The following is a 23,486-nucleotide window of genomic DNA, read 5'->3' as shown; positions in this document are numbered from 1 at the left end:
AAAATTTCTTTCCAAGTGACTCTAACCTGTGTCACTTGATAATCAAGGTTAAGTACAAGACCTAATTTTCACTGTTAGATGCTTTTGTATATCATACGACTTATAATTTTGAAAAGTGAGCTATTTAACAGCTTGAAATTGAAGCTTGCTGTCACATGATTTCTTTCCACTAGATGAATAGATTGTGCTGTGCACTATTACTGAATTCTAAATCACCAAAGGCTGAATGGTAAAACTTTCTAACATACCTTGGTTACCCACAGTCCTCATCTACCTAATCAAACTTCAAACCTATAAATCCTTGTTGGAATGATTGAGTGTCCTGTTTATCTCCAAATGCTAAGGAAGATAAAATCATATTGGAATTATGGATTCCAATAGCATGTGATGTGAACTAGTTCTCATAAATATAGTCGGAAGCTGGCAACTACTCAGGGAAAAATGACATTTTGTCTCCTAGTCCCTAGGAAAAAATGTTGCACAAAATGCAATAGGATCTAGTGTTAAGAGTTATAGAAGTAATAAATAAAATGTTTCCTGCAACATAAATTGGACATTGTGACAGCTTAGAATGATCCGAAGTCATAGATTCTACCAGAAGAGATGAACAAATTCTTCAAAATTAATGAAACTTGAAGGTCTAGAATTCATCTAGCTGTGGACTCCACATCAGGTTCTGAATAAGTAAGAGGATCAAGTTGCTAGCAATAAGCATGGCATAGGCTAAAAAGTTCAGTATCCAAAGGAAAGCACTACCACTGTGGGACTAATAGCTCAGTTAAAATACTGTAAATGTTCAATGTAAGTGTGAATCACGGTAAAGCACTAGGAATCTGATTTAACAAAGTTAATGTTGTTGTCAATTTCAACTATTGTTCTCTAGGAGAAGATCTAATATCAACACTGTAGCAACAGAATCAATAGAAGCAAAAGAGGGACTAGAATGCCTTCTTTTTCTCCATCTGTATTTTGAAAGAGAGCTCTGTTACTGGGAGTTAAGAAATCCAGAAACCATTATTTTCAAGTTTCAAATAATAATAAATGGAAAAAATGATCAGAGAAAGAAACACAATCTTCTATTAAACTGTACCTGAAGAATAAAACAACTAATTAGAATATCAAAATTCTGACTATATAATATCTAATATTAATATATACACATATATACAAAATTAATACAGATTATACTTGGATAAAGGGGAAATATTAGGATCCATAAAGTTAAAATTCTGGAAAGTCCCACACAGAGATTAGGTCAGCACCAGAATTGACCATTACAGATGAGGTACTTGGTTCAATCTTCAGCATTTCCAAACTAAATCAAGAGATTTAAAAAAAAATCATTTCCTTTTTCTACTTCTAATAATATATGTATTCCATATTGGATAGTCACTGCTATTCCAAAAGAATCTAGAGTCAACACTGAAATATTATGTGAGGGAAGATGAAGACATTGTGGTTAATTTGAACAAGTTAGTGTCTACTAGGTTCTAATGCAAACACTTACCCTTTACTTGTGCCTTCAATAGCATACCGTAATGCAGTCCACCCAAATACATCTCTAAAGAAAAAGTCAATGCCTTCATCCAAAAGTAGATTGACCATATCTTTTGAGTCCCATCTTATGGCATACAAGAGTGTGTTTCTGAATTAACACAGAAATAGCTCCATTATTAGGTACTTAAAACTGTTAATATTTGGGTATATACAAATTTACTATCTTGCTTATCTGTTTGGTTATCCTTTTTAATCACACATAAACACTATGCTAAGCAAGAGTTCACTTTTATATATTGTGTTCAAAGACAAAAGGAAAGAATGGGTAGGAAAACTTCTGTACTGCACATACTATACACAAGTATACACTCTATATGTTGTGTGCTGTATATACTATATGTGCTATAGATACTGTATCTAGGGGGTGTACTGTAAGTGCTGTGTATGCTATGTATACTGTTCATGCTGTATATACTGTATATACGGTATTCTTAGTGCGATTCTTGATAGAATTTAAGTGTTTAACACTCATTCTTCTTAAAGACTTAAATGAAGGTGTCTCCATTTTCACAAGATTTGTATTACATAATTATTAATCAATTAACAATCAGATCATTGAAAAATATTTTCAGTATTTAAGCAATAAAATATAATAAAATATTTTTGTCATAATAGCATTTATGTATATTCACTTAGTAGTGATAATAGCATGTACTCTACACAGTACTAAATGATAAATAAATGATATAACAAAACATTTACAGAATATTATTCATATTATTATATTTGGTAATACATAGCACTTAAAATCACATGCCTAGCAATGAATTATCCAGCCTTTTAAGCAATTTATTTGTGAATCTGCATCTACTCGCCTATGACATAGCTTCAATAAACTTCAACCTAATGAAGCTATTTTGTTTTCCTTTCCCAATACTAAGTAAATATAAAAACATCAATGCCAATCGGACATAAAGAGGGATGGGATTGAGCAGAATCCTATAATTACAATTCTTAGCCACCAAAAGAAAATCTGAGCTCATTATCCTTCAAATGAAAAATTGAATGGTTGTGTCATCCTACCTTTAGACTGATTGTCAACTCTTTCTCATGATTAAGAGAAAGAGCATTTTACAGGACAACTATATAAGAAAAAGTGAAAATACTACAAAATTATTTAGTCTTGTTGTGAACAAAAGGCTCAAACTTTAAAAGTTAGTAAAACCAAAATGCAAACCTATCAATCTATTTTATGACTGGTTGGCCATCTAAACAAAATATCAAAAAAGAAGCATTAATCATTATTAAGGGTTATGAAGCTTATTAGAAATGATTTGTGTTGCTCACTTCCACATTGCTTTTCGTACCTGATAAAACTAATGACTAATTGATGTATGATCATTTAATACCTATGTTAGTCTTTTTTCTATCAATTTGCTATTTCTTGGCTATATGATTATTATTATTTCGTATGCTGCTCATTTTGTAAAAATTCAAATGATATAATAAAATCAATCTACGGCAAACCAGTAGCCAACATCAAACTAAATGGAGAGAAACTCAAGGCAATCCCACTAAAATCAGGGACTAGATAAGGCTGCTCACTTTCTCCCTACCTATTCAATATAGTACTTGAAGTTCTAGACAGAGCAATTCAACAACTAAAGGACATCAAGAGGATACAAATTGGAAAGGGAGAAGTCAAAATATCACTATTTGCAGATGATGTGATAGTATATATAAGTGACCCCAAAAAATCCACCAGAGAACTCCTAAACCTGATAAAACAGCTTCAGTACAGTAGCTGGATATAAAATTAACTCAAATAAATCAATGGCCTTTCTCAACACAAATCATAAACGGACTGAGAAAGAAATTAGGTAAACAACACCCTTCACAATAGTCACAAATAATATAAAATACCTTGGTGTGACTCTAAATAAGGAAGTGAAAGATCTGTATGATAAGAACTTCAAGTGTCTGAAGAAAGAAATTGAGAATATCTCAGAAAATGGAAAGATCACCCATGCTCATGGATTGGCAGGATTAATATAGTAAAAATGGCTATCTTGGCAAAAGCAATCTACATCTGGAAAAATAAAACAACCTAGGATAGCAAAAAATCTTCTCAATGATAAAAGAACTTCTGGTGGAATCACCATGCCTGACCTAAAGCTGTACTACAGAGCCATTGTTGCATATGTATCAGAAGATGGCCTAGTCGGCCATCAGTGGAAAGAGAAGCCCATTGGTCTTGCAAACTTTATATGCCTCAGTACAGGTGAACACCAGGGACAAGAAGTGGGAGTGGTTGGGTAGGGGAGTGGGTGGGGAGGGCATGGGGGACTTTTGGGATAGCATTGGAAATGTAAATGAAGAAAATAACAAATAAATAAATGAATAAATAAATAAATAAATAAATAAATAAATAAATAAATAAATAAAAGAGACATAAAAAACCCCTGCATGGTACTGTTACAGCGACAGACAGGTAGATCAATGGAATAGAACTGAAGATCCAGAAATGAACCTACACACCTATGGTCACTTGATCTTTGACAAGGGAGCTAAAACTATCCATTGGAAAAAAGATAGCATTTTCAACAAATGGTACTGGCACAACTGGTGGTTATTGTGCAGAAGAATGGGAATTGATCCATTCTTATCTCCTTGTACAAAGCTTAAGTCTAAGTGGATCAAAGACCTCCACTTAAGACTGGAGACACTGAAATTAATAGAGGAGAAAGTGGGGAAAAGCCTCTAAGATATGGGCACAGGGGAAAAAATTCCTAAACAGAACAACAATGGCTTGTGCTATAAGATCAAGAATTAACAAATGGGACCTCATAAAATTGCAAAGCTTCTGTAAGGCAAAAGACAACTGTCAATAAGACAAAAAGGCCACCAACAGATTGGGAAAGGATCTTTACCGATCCTAAATCTGATAGGGGACTAATATCCAATATATACAAAGAGCACAAGAAGCTGGACACCAGAAATTCAAATAATTCCATTAAATATGGGGTTCAGAGCGAAACAAAGAATTCTCAACTAAGGAATACTGAATGGCTGAGAAGCACCTAAAAAAATGTTCAACATCCTTAATCATCAGGGAAATGCAAATCAAAACAACCTGGAGATTCCACCTCACACCAGTCAGAATGGCTAAGATCAAAAATTCAGGTGGCAGCAGATGCTGGCAATGATGTGGAGAAAGAGGAACACTTCTCCATTGCTGGGAGGATTGCAAGCTTGTACAACCACTCTGGAAATCAGTCTGGAGGTTCCTCAGAAAATTGGACATAATACTACCAGAAGATCCAGCAATACATCTCCTGGGCATATACCCAGAAAAAGTTCCAACTAGTAATAAGAACACATGCTCCACTATGTTCATAGCAGCCTTATTTATAATAGCCAGAAACTGGAAGGAACCCAGATGTCCCTCAACAGAAGAATGGATACAGAAAATGTGGCACATTTACACAGTGGAGTACTACTCAGCTATTAAAAACTGGATTTATGAAATTCTTGGACAAATGGATGTATCTGGAGGATATTATCCTTAGTGAGGTAACCCAATCACAAAAGAAGTCATTAGATATGCACTCACTGATAAGAGGATATTAGCCCGGAAACACAGAACAGCCAAGTTACAATTTGCAAATCACAAGAAAATCAAGAAGAGCAAAGACCAATGGGTGGATACTTCATTCATTCCTCCTTAGAATTGGGAACAAAATACCCATGAAAGGAGTTACAAAGTTTGGAGCTAAGACAAAAGGATGGACTATCCAGAGACTACCCCACCCAGTGACCCATCCCATAATCAGCCACCAAACCCAGACACTATTGCATATGCCAGAAAGATTTTGCTGAAGGGACCCTGTTATAGCTGTCTCGCATGAGGCTATGCCAGTGCCTGGCAAATACAGAAGTGGATGCTCACAGTCATCTATAAGACAGAACACAGCGCTCCCAGTGGAGAAGCTAGAGAAAGCACCCAAGGAGCTGAAGGGTTCTGCAACCCTATAGGGGGAACAACATTATGAACTAACCAGTACCCCCAGAGCTCATATCTCTAGCTGCATATGTAGCAGAAGATGGCCTAGTCAGCCATCACTGGGATGAGAGGCCCCTTGGTATTGCAAACTTTATATGCCCCAGTACAGGGGAATGCCAGGGCCAAGAAGTGGGAGTGGGTGGGTGGGGGAGCAGGGCAGAAGGAGGGTATAGGGGACTTTCAGGGTAGCATTTGAAAGGCATATAAAAAATAGCTAATAAAAATTAAAAAAATAAAAATTCAAATGATAATACCTTCTCATGTCATCAAATACATGTATATTTGCCCCCATCTTTACTAAAAACTTTGCCATCTCTATTTTGTTTTCCTTGAGAGCCAGTAAAAGTGGTGTAAAGCCATCCTGCAAAACAAAACAAAACACCCTGAAATCCAAAATCATTGTAGTTTTGAACTGACTTTAGTCTTAAAACTGTCTCTGTGAAAAGAAACCTTTGCTAGAATGAGAAAGGGACACCTTCCCTCTCATTCCAAGGAACTTTCATTCTCTTTGAAATGTTCTTTATCTACTTAACCTGTGACAGTAAGACCCTTTGCCTTCAGAGCTATCTTGTGGGTCTAGGATTCCATTCTTTAAGAGCAATTCGTTAATCAGTTTTCTACATGAGGCTTTGCAGTGTGTTCAGTTCTTGGAAGAAACCAATGGTATTCATGGACCATGATAAGTCTGTAGCTCCTGTGTTTTTATTTCTCCAGTGGTGTTTTTCCCAATGGGTTTTTATAATCCAATATTCGTAACTTAGTAGAGAATTAATACAGAATGGAATCATCTCTCTAAAATGTTTCACAAAAATGTTAATTACACCAAAGAAAATATACACTCTTAACATTGACCCTGAAAGTTTCAAACACTTAATTTGCATTTCACTTACATTCTGTTTTCCCTTGCTGTTTGGTTTTCAGTGTTTACAAATGCTAGGACATGATGCCTGGCCTTTATGCATGTAGCAAGTCACACTGAGAACACCTAACAGCTTCAACTGTCAAGATTTGTCATTTGCAACTCTTTGACTTACAAAAATCCCTTGTAATTACCAGTATGAAACCTGTTGACCTTAATACTAATTATACATAGAACTTTTAAAAGTCCAGCATCTAATTATTATTTTCAAGATAATTTAAAAGTAGTGAATTATTGTTGGCTGAAAGCAAAGGGAATTATTCTATAAGCCAATGATTACTATTACTACTCCATTGTCTTTCCAAATGTGTGTGTGTGTGTCTGTGTGTGTGTGTTTAAAGAAAATTCTTTATTCTTTTACTAAAGAAGACAGTTGGGCTAAGATTATTGGAATCTCAGAATCAAACTGGCCCTTCTAGAGCCCCTTAGGATTTTGAGATCTAGAATCCACACTTTTATTGTTTGTCTAAGAACTGTTCCATAATTTAAAGGAAGTAATTTTATAAATAACTTTGCTCATGACTAATTAGATTTACAGAGTCAAAGTCTGCATACAAACCTCTACTTGTTATATAGATATCCAAATTCCTCCAGAGAGACAGACAATTCTAGAACTAAGAAGCAGCCTGTAATTTCAGTCTCATTTCTAAGCCACATGGGTAATTACCTTCACCATTTGATCATATCACAGAAAAGAGAAAGGAGTAGGTCACTAGAATATTTCTAGCATCCCTTGATGGGAATAGAACAAGCAGCTAGGATTGCATTGCATTTCACTATGCAAAAACATGAGTTCCATCCTCCCACCTCCATCTCAGCTTCCTAGATTTTTGAGCAGAGGTTATGTTCTGACCTAAGTGGCAGTTGTTTCTTTGACAAAAAATAAAAATATACCAGTAAATTCTTTGATATTTCCTGATTTTCCACACACTGAACACTTATGACCTATGTCATATCCTCAGAGTTTTCTTCAGGTGGAGCTGTGCAGGCATGTCTGTAACTCAACAATGGCTGTTTGCCGAACAGAAAGCACAGTATCAGTACACACAAACTCATCTTCAAGCAGCTCTGCTCTCTAGACTTGTGGTGTTCTTGGTTTTCCTATTTTTGTGAAGGAGGTCATGAAATTGGATAGGTAAAAAAAAAAAAGGTGGTTGAGGGTAGTCTGGGAGGAGTTGGTGTTGGAAAGAATGTGATCCAAATAAAATTTTAAAAATAAGCAGGAGTGGGTGGGTTGGGGAGCAGGGTAGGGGGAGGGTATAGGGTGCTTTGAGGATAGATTTAAAATGTAAATGAAGAAAATATCTTATAAAAGTAAATTTAAAAAGTATTAAAATAATAAGTTGAAAATAGTAATAATTCTTCTTGTATCCCTTTAATAGCCTAATTTTGAGATGGGCCTACATATTGATCAGGATCTGGTTCTATCATACTTGATTCAGTCTTAACACAGAGAAATATATCACTTGATATTATTTGTCAACAACAATAAGCTTTGTCACAAATTATTTTGTTTCATTTGAATTTTAATAGAGTTTCATTAATGTAGCAAGGGAAGTTTTGTTCTCTAATTGTGTTACCTCACATAATTTGGAAACTAATTTTTTGGAAAAAGAAAACATTAAGAAATTTTACCTTGATGCAAAACAGCAATGTTCCAGTATTCAATGCAGAAACATTCTATACTCTGATGGTTCTTTTAAAAATCCCAATTTGAAGTCATGTTAAACAAACAATTAAGCTATGACAGAATACTTTCATTCAAGAAAGCTTGAATTTTTAACATGCAATGTTAATCCCACCTCTCTTACTGTTAGCATACACACATATTTCAGATTATTTGGCAACTATAGTGGGGTGAACATTACCTTGTTCTTTTGTTCCATGTTTGCACTGTACTTAAGCAAGCATTTAGCCAGTGTCTGGTTATCTTCTGACACTGCGTAGTGAAGAGGAGTATTGCCATTTTTGTCCTTTCGGTTTGGATCAGCACCATGCTTCAATAATATGCACACACATTCATATGTCCAGTTTTGAACAGCCTAGGAACATACCAAAAAACAGATGGCTTGTTCAAAGAATTCAATCAATATAAATATCACATAGGATTCATGAAGTAGTGACATGTTCATGGGGTAAGTTCCTTTTACAATTACTTTAATTAAGCCTATGTTATGCTGGATTTGGAGATGTATATATACCTTCATCAGAGGTGTGATGAAGTTCATGTCAGCAGCGTCAACATCACAGTTATTTCTCAGTAGAATACTTACTACTTCCACCTGGCCACAGGCACAGGCAAAATGCAGAGCAGTCCTATAGAAAAAAAAAAGTGGGGGAGGTTTAATTAAATTCTAAAACACTATCTAAAAGTTAACAATTACTCATGTAATCATAATATATTAAAAGGCACAGAATTATTAAACATTGAATGTTAGGTGATTCTTCCACCTTCTGAACAAATATTTAATTCTCTTGTGAAAAAAATAGAACAATTTACTAGCTTAATATATTAGTATTAGTGTTACTATAATAGTACTTACTAGATTAGTTAAAAGACAGTATGTTTGATATAAATAAAGCCAAAATATAATAGCAGTTATCCCATAGAATACCATAATAAGGTGCCAATGAGAATTATGCAATTTTTTATATTTCTAACTGGGCTTAACAGCTCAATTTAAGACCATCATCATTCCTTTTACTTAGCAAACAAGAATTATCATCATTTACAAGATGATAATTTTTGACATTTTTAAGTACAATTAATTTCAAGGATTCTAAAATGTACTTATAGTTTTAAAATTTGATCAGAGGGGTAAAACAAGGTTTTAAGAGTAATACAATATGAATGCTGCATAGTAGGTAAATAAATTGATTGAGAGAACAGATAAATATACTTGGTAAGTTCATGATTTGTCAAGATAAATTTGTAGGTGTTGTTGAAAGATCTGGGCTAGCTAGCACGAGTGCAAGTCATGAGGAGATGCTAAGGATCCACGGGAGGAGCATAGAGTGGTCTTCCTATCCCTTTGGCTCCTTTACCCTGGTCTTCGGATATCACAGAGGCTGTCTCAGATCCTCCACACAGACCACTCCCAGTACATCATAGTCCCTGTTACCTTTCCTTAAAGTCTCTGTCATGCACACTGTGTTTCCCAAGACTTATCATTCTCTGTAGTCTCTCTGTATCACCGTCGCTTGCAGCCTGGTGGATCTTTCTGAGAGGCTTGTATCTCGGTTCATTTGGGACAGAAATAGTTTTCATATCACGTAAAAAGTCCAACAGGTTTTTTCTTGGGACATCGCAGAAACCCATTGGTGTCTTTTCTTTAACTCCATGAACCAAGATCTTCTTCATAATTGAGGCTACTGGTCTCACTTGTCCCTCCCCTTCTTACCCTTTCAGATTTTGCCAGGTCTTATTCTTAGACTCACTAGTACCCAAACTTAGTATCAGTTTAAATCAAGATATGTACATAAGGTCCCCCACAAAGGTTGTAGGGTGGGGGAAATAGCTTCTGACTACCACAGATACAGTTGATAGAATCCAGGTTGCCAAGCGACGCTGGTAAACATTAGTGTGCGCATGCACAACAGCAAGGTTTGATTAAGGCTAACACCCATGAGATTTAAGTGCGTTACTTGTGCACGAACAAGCCACTTCTGTCCAACTCACTGCAGGAAAGTAAATCCGTATGCCATAAAATATCCTGGAATATCTATGGAGCCTGATGAAAATCTGCGTTATTTTCTTTTTAAATTTTTATTTATTCACTTTACAACAGGATATCAGCCCTTCCTCTCCTTCTAGTACCACCTCACACAAGCCCTCCATCTATTCCCCTTTACCAGCCAAGAAGCACCTAAAGAAATGTTCAATGTTTTGAGTTATATCTTAAAGCACATTCGTCACCCTCATTGTAGAAATGGTCCTCCTCAGCCTCTACCTCCGACTGACTTCATGCTTGTCCTTCCTCCTTCCCTCCTCCTCCCCTCCGTCTCCTTCCCTTCCTCCTCTACTCATACAAGGTCAAGCTCCTTGTCTTCCTCTCCCATCTTCTCTACCCCCTCTCAAACGCCATTCTCCTTCCCCTGAAGGTGTTATTTTTTTAAGCAGCACCCCTTGTGTCGGCTCCTATGTAAGTCCATCTCTTCAAATTCGTTTCTGGAAAGTACTTCCTAGCATCAAGCTTTTTATTCTACCTCTTTGACTCTGCAACCGCTCCCACAAGAGACTAGACTACATCTTTCTCCTATTCCTGTTGACCCTCTCCCACACCATATAGTCTCACCATACACACTCATTCATCACAAATATAAATAGAAAAGCAAGTCAGATGTGGTGGTGAACATTTTAATCCCAGTGACTAGGAAGCTGGTGCAGGAGAATTTTTAGTTTGAAGCCATCTTTGATTAAATTTAGCCCTATTACATGAAATGTCTGGAAGGCAATGATGAATTTTTTCAGGTGTGGAAATGATGGATAATATGTTACTTATGTTTCTACTAGTACTTTTCAAATGCTCTAAATGTGCATTTCATAATATCCAATAAATATGTAATCAATAAATAATGCATACGTAATATAGAAATAAACAACCAATAAATATGTAATATTATGTAGCTAATAACCAATACATATGTAATCATACCATTATCAACTTGAAATAAATTATTAGAGTTTATCAAGTTGTGGGAATAGGAATAATATATCATGTTACAGTAAAGGTGATCATTTAACATTTGTGTTTATAATACAGTATTCAGGTTGTGTATGCTTATGAGGAACTTAGCAGATACTTTTCCTATTCAGGAGTTGAACACTCAGTCTTCTCATTGCCACCTTCATGTCTTTGTTCCTCAGCGTGTAAATGGCAGGGTTCAGGATGGGTATAATCATGTAGTCCAGAATGGCCAGGAACTTATCGACTGGCACAGTAGGAAATGGCCATATGTACACAAAGATGCATGGTCCAAAGAACAAAACTACCACACAAATGTGAGCAGAAAGTGTAGAGAAGGCCTTGGACAAACTGCCTAAGGACTGTTTCCGTACAGTAAACAGTATGAAGATGTAAGAGATAATCAATAAGAAGAAGGTACTGAGAGAAATAAATCCACTGTCAGCAGTAACCAAGAACTCCATTCTGTAGGTGTTTATACATGCCATTTTGATGAACCGAGGAAGATCACAGTAAAAGCTATCTATCTCATTAGAAGCACAAAAAGGCAAATGGACAACAAAAGCTAATTGAGCCACTGAATGAATGAGACCAATAATCCAGGCACCAATCAAAAGCAAAAGACACATCTGTGGGTTCATGATGGTCAGGTAGTAGAGGGGTTTGCATATTGCCACATATCTGTCCCAGGCCATGGCTACCAGCAACACCATCTCACATCCCCCCAGGAGATGGAGGACAAACATCTGGAAGATGCAGCTCTGGATTGAAATGATACTGTGACCTGAGTACAGGTCAGAAATCAACTTAGGAACTGTTGAGGTAGAAAACCAAAAGTCAATGAATGAAAGATTAGCTAAAAGGAAGTACATGGATGAATGTAAATGAGGGTCAAAGATCACTATAAACACAACTGAGAAATTTCCTAGAAATGTTGCTGCATATGATATTATAGCAAAAGCAAAGAGGAAATATTGTGTTGGTCTGTAGGTTGATAGTCCCAGGAATATAAATTCAGATACTTCTGAGTAATTTGCTTCATTCATTTGATCTGTCTTCAGTTATTCAGATCTTTCTACAATACCCAAAACAAAATAAGTAACGAGTTACCAGAAGTAGTAAAATAATAACCTAACCGTGGGATATTTTATTTGTGAATTCATTTCAATAAATGATTTTATATTAAAAAGTAAAATGTAATATAAATAAGTGTTGAAAGAAACACACAACAAATTGTTTCCAAAATATGGACTAACTAATAAATAGATTTCTGTTATCTTCCATATTTTGAAGAATATGCCTCTATTCTAATACAATCCATTAAAAGTATATTATATTCCAAAAATAATGTTATGCTCTTTAGTAAGACAGTGATCCAGTTTCTGGCAGAATTATGGGCCCATTGAATACCAGAAGAGTAAACAACTTTAAACACAGACAAAGCCCTAATGACTAAGAAAAAGAAGACACATAGAGAAGGGTTGTTTATATCAGTGACTTCTGCCTACAGTCTGTCAAACAGTAGCAGTTACCACAGAAGAGGAAATAGAGTACAAAAGTTTGAAATGTCCTCTGCAGAGACCTTGAGACAATGGAAGTACATTGAGAGCAAAGAAAGTACTTGATTAAGATCATTGCTATTTTGTCCTAAGAATAGCCTCAGAGTCACCATGTAAGAGGTGAATCTACTGCTGTACAGTCTGGAAAACTTAAACAGAGGGCAAGGATTATTGATTTTCATTTGTGTCATCAAATTCTTCATAATATGATAAAGTTCTGTAAATAGAACAAAAGGAAACAATAAAATTTCATGAATGACAAACAAAATGTAACTTGATTTAACTTCTTTCACGGACACCATTAAAAGAATAAAAAAAAAAATCTAACTACAGGGAAATGAAAACTAATGCTTTAGAAAAAACTGTATAATGTATTTTGAACAAAATTTTTATGAGGCAAAAATACATTAGAATCTTATATTTAAGATTTATATTTCTAAGAAAAATATGATGGTTATTCTTAGCTGATAGTCATATTTTGTATATCAGTTAAATTTTAAAATTTAAATTAAACAAATCTAAGCAAGTAATGAAGGTATTATCACAGATGTAAATAACAGTGTATGTGTTCCATGGAAGGAGTTATAATTAGTCCGAAAAATTTTACTCATTCAATGTGAGGTACCAAAATCATGTATATCTAGAAGTACAAGGTTGTGCATTCTTTGTTTATAAAGAAAGGTTATAGAAAGCATCAAGGTCAAAAGTCAGGGCTGAGGAGATTGCTCAGTTGGTAAAGTGCTTTCTGTGCAGGCTGGTGTCCTGAATTTCATCCCAGGAATCTATGTAAAATTCTGAGCATAGTGATTGAATTTGTGATTTGACTAGGCAGATAGGCAGATCACTGGCTAGCCACTCTTAAAAAATTTGTGAACCTCAGGCAACTGAGAGAGAGCCTGTCTCTCTCACACATACTCAAAGTAAACAAAGGTAGCTGGCATTTGAGGATCAACAGCTATCATTAATATCTGACCTTCACACATTCATGCATGTGCACAGGCATCCACACATGTGTACTGGCACATGAGCAAACATACCCATTATATGCAAAAACACTAATAAAAAAACATGCTATTAGATTTTGTTTTGCTCTAAATGGCTGGGGAACTAACTTTGCCTTTCTATTATATGTCAAAATATTCCTTGTTACTAATTGATTATGCCTTATGAAACAATCTTAATTTATACTATTTTGGCTTGTAGAAGGAGTAAAATTCACACTGGAAGGAGTAGGCTTAATTTTAAGAAGAAGGAGAGTTTATACATATAATTCACAAAATATGCACTAATGCTCAATAAGTTTATTAACAATAATGTTAATTAAACCTCTATGTCATTAGTAGTTTGCGGGCTTTTAGATTAACAATCAAGATAATCAAGAAAGATAAAAAAACCAAATAATTGTAAAAAGAGATAGAGAAAGGGTAAGGAAATGTAGATGAGAGAAAGAAAATTTAGTCATCAAGATTTTTTTTTCACTCTTGGATTATAAATTGAAAGCATTTAATAAAATGAGATGCCAAGTTGACTTCTAGAAAGCTATCACTAATGCAAGTGTCTTATTCATAAATAACATTTATTCTGCAATATATATTGTATATTATTAATTTTGAATAGTTCAAATCAATTCATTAGCAACCTAAATGTTTATTTATGCAACAGAATAGTTTGAAGCATTTAGATTAAGTCATTTTACATATATAAATCTGGAAATATTTACAATTTGAAGGTTGGAGATTTAAAATAAAAATAGTGATAAGAAAAATTGGAATGAAAAATAATGTTCAGGAATACACATCAGTAACACCATTGGAGAATCTGAAAATGTAGGCTTTCACGTGGCTACAGCATTATATTAATGTGTTATTTAGATGACTTAAAAATAAACCTCGTATGCTGTGAGTATAAAAGTGGATTATTGGGGCTGGTGAGATGGCTCAGTGGGTAAGAGTACCCGACTGCTCTTCCAAAGGTCCAGAGTTCAAATCCCAGCAACCACATGGTGGCTCACAACCATCCACAACGAGATCTGGTGCCCTCTTATGGAGTGTCTGAAGACAGCTAAATAAATCTTAAAAAAAAAAAAAAAAGTGGATTATTTTACAAAATAATAGGATCAAGATTAACTTCCCTAAAAATTCACATGCTAACGTCAGAATCTTTCAAACAAACTTTAACAGATACAATAAAGACTACCAATATGAAAACAGTGGTTTTCTCATAAAATATCAGAATTCACATAAAGAACATTCTCAGAAGGAAATTTATCACTAATATTAAACTCAAAATTATTGTTAGATTTTTCTAAAATATAAACATCATTTAGTTAGCTGATACTAATAACAAAGTAGATGAAAATCAAAGAGTAGAGGTGAGACATGGACATAGAACAGAAAGAAAAGGGAGAAAAATGGAACAGAACGAGAAGAAACACTATAAACTCTAAAGGGGAAGCAGGTGAGAAGCACACCAGCAGAATATTTCCTGATGCTTTTCTGTCCACTCATTGCTTAAAATCTCAAGTAAATTCTGATTGTAGAAAAATTTAATAAAGCAGTAAAGTATGATCCTTCTTCTGCCTATCTCCCCAGCTTCTGTTCTGTCCTTCATAAAACTCTTTGTTCATCCATGACTGTAGCTATGTTTCATTATTTTATTGAAAAGAAAGAATGTCTTAATGTTTTTATTTAATTTTTTACTTCTTACAGCAAAAATTCTCTCCTATGACTTAATGAATGAATCGACATTCATTAAGAATTCCTTTCTACTTAATTCTGAATTTGATAGCTTTTCTCTATGCCCTAAGACCAGACCTGCAAACACATTATATTGCATTTCCTTTATATTATTTACCATGACTATTCTCTCAAAATTTTACCAATTTCATGACCTTCTGAAAATCAGAGTGTATGTTATTTATAAATCCTGGTTCATGGTAAGTACAGTGTGTTTGAGAGAGGTGAGGTTACAACAACTATAAACATAAGCAAGTATAAAAATACATAGATAATTGATGATACTATTTTATTGATAATGAAGATATGTTCTCCGTTTAAAGCTACTGAAAACTGATACCAGAAGAATTATTAATTGTTCCTCTAGAAATTCTCATCCACTATGGCTAATCTGAAAAAAGTCCCTTTATGACAAGTTCCTAAGTCCTTAGCTAGTCTTTATGAAAATATAATCTAGACCAGAAATCTCCAAGAAAAGCAAGACAGAAACTAGACAAAGAAAGCAGTGAAGATTTTGAGTTCTCTATGGAAATGAAAGATCAGTATATGCTTTTAAATAAAAAATAACAACACAGAATAAATTGTTATGTTGTGGTGACTGGAGACAGATAATTTTTGATGTAAGAAGTGACAAACTAAATACAAACATTAAGAAATACTTTTCTTTTTAATGAAATAAGGAAACATAGCTACAGTCATGGAAGAACAAGGGGTTTGTAAGAGATGGAACAGAAACTGGGGAGATAAAAGTATACATCACTTACACAAGAAAAATAACTACTAATTTTAGTAGGCTATTGACTTTAATTGTAGCAGCCCACTTACCTGACTAATAAGAATAAAGGCAACAGAAATCCCTATTTCCAGTTCTGTTGCATCTCTGAAAGACTGTTTCTGTCTTTGGTACTGTGTGGAGTTTTTAGCCACTTGCAGGCTGGTGATCTGAATTTCTAGCACTTTTATCATGGAAATTGGACTCAAAGGATAAAATGTTGACAATTTGGTTGAAAAACCAAATGAAAAACAAAACAAAACAAAATTCACCTAGTAGAGCATAACAGCAAAGTATCTAAGCACTTCAATTACAGCTATTTCAATGTTTACTTAAATGCTAAATGCCATTGATAAAATTGGGATGCATATTAAAATGACTAACTAAGCATTTTGTAAAAAATTTAAGCTTATTCACGCAATTGGCTTTTCATGCAACTCTACAGTTCACCCAGTACCTTTAGTTAGAGACTACCTTGAACAATCTTGGCACTGATGTCAAAAGTGAATGCCACTACAGAGCTCAGTTCTTGGAATTCATTGTGTTCTTTGTGTGTGTGTGTGTGTGTGTGTGTGTGTGTGTGTGTGTGTGTGTGTGTGTACTGATGTAATTTGCTTCTATTCTAGCTCTATAATAAGCTTTGAAGTTGGAAATACAATTACCCTCTGTCTGTTCATTGTTTGGTTTTATTAAATGTTCAGATAAATCATGACCATAGAGGTCATGAAATTAGTGAAGGACCATGGTGGGGCATTTATTTGGAACAGAGTGATAGAAAAGTTTAAGAGGAATAGGAAAATTGTTAGGAATAAATAAGGAGAAGGAGTGTGAGCACAGTGTAAAGGAGGTACTACATGGAAAGAGAAATAAAGTTAGAGCCCTTTAGGGAACGTTGTATGGAACCCTACTTGCTTTGGTAGAAGCTTATTTAAACCACTAGTCAAAGAATACAAATGGAGGGGCCCATAGCTCCAGCTGCATATGTAGCAGAGGATGGCTTTATCTGGCATCAATGGGAGGGGAACCCCTTGGTCCTGTGGAGGCTCGATGCCCCAGTGTAGAGGAATGTTAGGATGGTGAGGTGGGTGGAGGTCAGGGGGAAGGGATATGGGATAGAGGTTTTGAGGAGGGGAAACAAGGAAGGGGGCTAACATTTGAAATAAATAAATAAATAAATAAATAAATAAATAGCAATAAATAAATAAATAAATAACCAATAGAAAGGGAAGAAAGAGAGGGAGGAGAGAGGAAGAAATGAGGCTGTTAAAGATCAGTTACCTTAAGTTGAGGAACCAAAGACTCTACTAGACACTACAGGCTAGCTAATAAAAACCATCAGTTCCAGGAATGAATTTTGGAGCTTTTAGCTATTGATATCATGTAGACACCCAAATACTACAAGCTGCTGCCAAAGTTATTATTTGCTCTCCAGAAGCTGATTGTTGAAAATACTACCTTGTTGAACCAAGTCATGGGCAAAACTAGCTGGTATAGACCTGGAAGACTCTATCCTTATTGGAAACCATTTATACTGCTAGAAGGTGATATGCATGCCACTAGAGAGAAAAATCACATTCAATTCTATCTTATAACTAACCCTGCATGTAACAGTGACGACTAGCTTGACAAGAAGTGTCCATTGCGCAATAGTGGTGTGAAGAATATGAGAGTAATCAACCACTTGGATTAATGTCTTGTTCTGCAAAATGAACTCATATCTATCACTCTTGTTGATACAAGAACTTATATCCAGAAAAGTTATATCCCTAGGTAGAACCTACTATTATTAGTCTGTTAAATAGACACCATAAAAATCTCTCAAATATTTACTGTCATAGTCATAGATGCATAGATCCCTTAGCCCCTCATAATAGAATCTTTATTTTCAGTAGATCAATGAAAGATATGGTACAGAAATGAAAGACTTATGAATGGAACAGCAATTTCCTGTGCTGTAAGATCGAGAATCAACAAATGGGACCTCATAAAATTGCAAAGCTTCTGCAAGGCAAAAGACACCGTCAATAGGACAAAAAGGCCACCAAAGATTGGGAAAGGATCTTTACCTATCCTAAATCAGATAGGGGACTAATATCCAATATATATAAAGAACTCAAGAAGGTGACTGTAGAAAATCAAATAACCCCATTAAAAATGGGGCTCAGAGCTAAACAAAGAATTCTCACCTGAGGAATACCAAATGGCTGAGAAGCACCTGAAAAAATGTTCAACATCCTTAATCATCAGGGAAATGCAAATCAAAACAACCCTGAGATACCACCTCACACCAGTCAGAATGGTTAAGATAAAAAACTCAAGTGACAGCAGATGCTGGCAAGGATGTGGAGAAAGAGTAACACTCCTCATTGTTGGTGGGATTGCAAGCTTGTACAACCACTCTGGAAATCAGTCTGGCAGTTCTTCAGAAAATTGGATATAGTACTACCGGAGGATTCCTCAATACCTCTCCTGGGCATATATCCAGAAGATGTTCCAACCGGGAAGAAGGACACATGCTCCACTATGTTCATAGCAGCCTTATTTATAAAAGCCAGAAGCTGGAAAGAACCCAGATGCCCCTCAACAGAGAAATGGATACAGAAAATGTGGTACATTTACACAATGGAGTACTACTCAGCTATTTAAAAGAATGAATTTATGAAATTCCTAGGCAAATGGATAGTCCTGGAGGGCATCATCCTGAGTGAGGTAACCCAATCACAAAAGAACTCACACAATATGTACTCACTGATAAGTGGATATTAGCTCAGAAACTTAGAATACCCAAGATATAAGATGCAATATGCTAAACACATGAAACTGAAGAAGAACAAAGACCAAAGTGTGGACACTTTGTCCCTTCTTAGAATTGGGAACAAAACACACATGGAAGGAGTTACAGAGACACAGTTTGGAGCTGAGTCGAAAGGATGGACCATCTAGAGACTGCCATATCTGGGGATCCATCTTATAATCAGTCTCTAAACGCTGACACCATTGCATACACTAACAAGATTTTGCTGAAAGAACCCAGATAGAGCTCTCTCTTGTGAGATAGCATACACAGAAGTGGAGGATCTAGAGAAAGTAACCAAAGAGCTAAAGGGATCTGCAGCCCTATAGGTGGAACAACAATATGAACTACCCAGTAACCCCCAGAGCTCATGTCTCTAGCTGCATATGTAGCAGAAGATGGCTAAGTGGGTCATCAGTGGAAAGAGAGGCCCATTGGTCGTGCAAACTTTATCTGCCTCAAGTACAGGGTAACGCCAGGACCAAGAAGTGGGAGTGGGTGGGTGGGGGAGTTGATATCTCTGCCTTTACATGTTATTGGCCTTTTCTCTTTACCACTCTTAAAATTCTTTCTTTGTTCAGTGTATTTAATGTTTTGATTATTATGTGATGGGAGTACTTTCTTTTCTGGTCCAATCTATTTGGTGTTCTGAAGGCTTCTTTTATATTTATGACCATATTTTTCTTTAGGTCAGGGAATATAATGTATATTCTTTGCTACTTTGTTAAAGTATTCTGTAGATATCTATTAAGTGTCATTAATGTATTATTTCAATTAATTTTGAAGTTTCTCTAGGTGTTTTATTATTGTCGTTTTCTGGGTTTTTTGTTCTTTTGTTTGTTTGTTTGTTTGATTGATTGATTGATTGGTTTGTTGGTTTTTTTACAGGTGACCTTTGGAGTATAAATTTTTTCTACAATTAATTGATTAATTAATCTATTTTTCTGTTTCTTTAAACTCACTAGTATATATTTTATAAAATTTGAACCATAGAATTTTGGTGTATATTTATTTAGGATAGTAATGATCTCTGGATTAAATGTTCCCTTTATTAGAATGAAATTTCTTTCTTTAACTCTGATTAGGTTACTTTTTTTTAATTAGGTAATTTCCTCAATTACATTTCCAATGCTATCCAAAAAGTCCCCAATAACTCCCCACCCCAGTCCCCCACCCACCAACCCCCACCCCTTGGCCCTGGCATTCCCCTGTACTGGGGCATATAAAGTTGGCAAGTCCAATGGGCCTCTCTTTCCAGTGATGGTCTACTAGGCCATCTTTTGATACAAATGCAGCTAGAGACAAGAGCTCTGGGGTACTGGTTAGTTCATAATAATGATACACCTATGGGGTTGCAGTTCCCTTTAGCTCCTTGGGTACTTTCTCTAGCTCCTCCAATGGGGGCCCTGTGATCCATCCAATAGCTGACTGTGAGCATCCACTTCTGTGTTTGCTAGGCCCCGGCATTGTTTCACAAGAGACAGCTATATCTGGGTCCTTTCAGCAAAATCTTGCTAGTGTATGCAATGGTGTCAGCGTTTGGAAGCTGATTATGGGATGGATCCCTGGATATGGCAGACTTTAGATGGTCCATCCTTTCTTCACAGCTCCAAACTTTATCTCTGTAACTCTTTCCATGGGTGTTTTGTTCCCAATTCCAAGAAGGGGCACAGTATCCACACTTTGGTCTTCATTCTTCTTGAGTTTCATGCATTTAACAAATTGTATCTTATATCTTGGGTATCCTAAGTTTTGGGGCTAATATCCACTTATCAGTGAGTACATATTGTGTGAGTTCCTTTGTGAATATGTTACCTCACTCAGAATGATGCCCTCCAGATCCATCCATTTGCCTAGGAATTTCATAAATTCATTCTTTTAAATAGCTGAGTAGTACTCCATTGTGTAAATGTACCACATATTTTTGTATCCATTACTCTGTTGAGGGGCATCTGGGTTCTTTCCAGCTCCTGGCTATTATAAATAAGGCTGCTATGAACATAGTGGAGCATGTGTCCTTCTTACCGGTTGGAACATCTTCTAGATATATGCCCAGGAGAGGTATTGCTGGATCCTCTGGTAGTATTATGTCCAATTTTCTGAGGAACCGCCAAACTGATTTCCAGAGTGGTTGTACCAGCTTGCAATCCCACCAACAATGAAGGAGTGTTCTTGTTTCTCCACATCCTTGCCAGCATCTGCTGTCACCTGAATTTTTGATCTTAGACATTCTGACTGGTGTGAGGTAGAATCTCAGGGTTGTTTTGATTTGCATTTCCCTAATGATTAAGGATGTTGAACATATTTTCAGGTGCTTCTCTGCCATTCTGTATTCCTCAGGTGAGAATTCTTTGTTCAGTTCTGAGCCCCATTTTTTATTTGATTTTCTGGAGTCCACCTTCTTGAGTTCCTTATATATATTGGATATTACTCCCCTATCTGATTTAGGATAGGTAAAGATCCTTTCCCAATCTGTTGGTGGTCTTTTTGTCTTATCGACGGTGTCTTATGCCTTGTAGAAGCTTTGCAACTTTATGAGGTCACATTTATCGATTCTCGATCTTACAGCACAAGCCTTTGCTGTTCTATTCGGGAATTTTTCCCCTGTACCCATATCTTCGAGGCTTTTCCCTACTTTCTCCTCTATAAGTTTCATTGTCTCTGGTTTTATGTGGAGTTCCTTAATCCACTTAGATTTGACCTTGGTACAAGGAGATAGGAATGGATCAATTGGCATTCTTCTACATGATAACCGCCAGTTGTGCCAGCACCATTTGTTGAAAATGCTGTCTTTTTTCCACTGGATGGTTTTTGCTCCCTTGTCAAAGATCAAGTGACCATAGGTATGTGGGTTAATCTCAGGGTCTTCAATTCTGTTCCATTGGTCTACTTGTCTGTCCTTATACCAGTACCATGCAGTTTTTATCACAATTGCTCTGTAGTACAGCTTTAGGTCAGGCATGGTGATTCCTCCAGAGGTTCTTTTATCCTTGAGAAGAGTTTTTGCTATCCTAGGTTTTTTGTTGTTCCAGATGAATTTGCAGATTGCCCTTTCCAATTCGTTGAAGAATTGAGTTGGAATTTTGATGGGGATTGCATTGAATCTGTAGATTGCTTTTGGCAAGATAGCCATTTTTACAATGTTGATCCTGACAATCCATGAGCATGGGAGTTTTTTCCATCTTCTGAGATCTTCTTTAATTTCTTTCTTCAGGAACTTGAAGTTCTTGTCATACAGATCTTTCACTTCCTTAGTTAGAGTCACGCCAAGGTATTTTATATGGTTTGTGACTATTGAGAAGGGTGTTGTTTCCCTAATTTCCTTCTCTGCTTATTTATCCTTTGTGTACAGAAAGGCCATTGGCTTGCTTGAGTTAATTTTATATCCAGCTACTTCACCGAAGCTATTTATCAGGCTTAGGAGTTCTCTGGTGGAATTTTTAGGGTCACTTATGTATACTATCATATCATCTGCAAAAAGCGATATTTTGACTTCTTCCTTTCCGATTTGTATCCCGTTGATCTCCTATTGTTTTCTAATTGCTCTGGCTAGGACTTCAAGTACAATGTTGAATAGATAGGGAGAGAGTGGGCAGCCTTGTCTAGTCCCTGATTTTAGTGGGATTGCTTCCAGCTTCTCACCATTTACTTTGATGTTGGCTACTGGTTTGCTGTATATTGCTTTTATCATGGTTAGGTATGGGCCTTGAATTCCTGATCTTTCCAAGACTTTTATCATGAATGGGTGTTGGATTTTGTCAAATGCTTTTACAGCATCTAACGAGATGATCATGTGGTTTTTGTCTTTGAGTTTGTTTATATAATGGATTACATTGATGGATTTTCGTATATTGAACCATCCTTGCATCCCTGGTATGAATCCTACTTGGTCAGGATGGATTATTGTTTTGATGTGTTCTAAAATTCGATTAGTGAGAACTTTATTGAGGATTTTTGCATCAATATTCATAAGGGAAATTGGTCTGAAGTTCTCTATTTTTGTTGGGTCTTTATGTGGTTTAGGTATCAGAGTAATTGTGGCTTCATAGAATGAGTTGGGTAGAGTTCCTATTGATTCTATTTTGTGGAATAGTTTGTGAAGAACTGGGATTAGTTCTTCTTTGAAGGTTTGATAGAACTCTGCACTAAACCCATCTGGTCCTGGGCTTTTCTTGGTTGGGAGACTATTAATGACTGCTTCTATTTCTTTAGGGGATATGGGACTGTTTAGATCATTAACCTGATCTTGATTTAACTTTGGTACCTGGTATCTGTCTAGAAACTTTTCAATTTCATCCAGGATCTCCAGTTTTGTTGAGTATAGCCTTTTGTAAAATGATCTGATGGTGTTTTGGATTTCTTCAGGGTCTGTTGTTATGTCTCCCTTTTCATTTCTGATTTTGTTAATTAGAGTACTTTCCCTATGCCCTCTAGTGAGTCTGGCTAAGGGTTTATCTATCTT

At 35.9% G+C, this 23,486-nt stretch overlaps 2 protein-coding genes across 2 annotated transcripts in view; both read right to left on the bottom strand.

Annotated features, from left to right (window-relative positions):
* The window catches only part of LOC110306817 (uncharacterized), a 176,441-nt gene extending 166,537 nt beyond the window's left edge, over positions 1 to 9,904 (bottom strand). Inside the window, 5 exon segments of the mRNA XM_085834585.1 lie at positions 1,508 to 1,645; positions 5,815 to 5,921; positions 8,348 to 8,521; positions 8,681 to 8,795; positions 9,602 to 9,904. Coding sequence (XP_085690711.1) covers positions 1,508 to 1,645; positions 5,815 to 5,921; positions 8,348 to 8,521; positions 8,681 to 8,795; positions 9,602 to 9,840 — 773 coding nt within the window. The 5' untranslated portion in view covers positions 9,841 to 9,904.
* Positions 9,905 to 11,271: 1,367 nt separating this feature from the next.
* On the bottom strand, positions 11,272 to 12,213 carry LOC110289892 (olfactory receptor 4F6-like). The gene has a single exon (XM_021156292.2). The coding sequence runs from the start codon at positions 12,208 to 12,210 to the stop codon at positions 11,272 to 11,274; it is 939 nt and encodes a 312-aa protein (XP_021011951.1). The 5' UTR covers positions 12,211 to 12,213.
* Positions 12,214 to 23,486: the final 11,273 nt, after the last annotated feature.

Source organism: Mus caroli, unplaced genomic scaffold (genome assembly GCF_978045245.1).
Source record: "Mus caroli unplaced genomic scaffold, Mus_caroli_1 scaffold_2, whole genome shotgun sequence".
NCBI classification, from domain to species: domain Eukaryota; kingdom Metazoa; phylum Chordata; class Mammalia; order Rodentia; family Muridae; genus Mus; species Mus caroli.
This window is presented reverse-complemented; position numbering and strand designations above follow the sequence as displayed.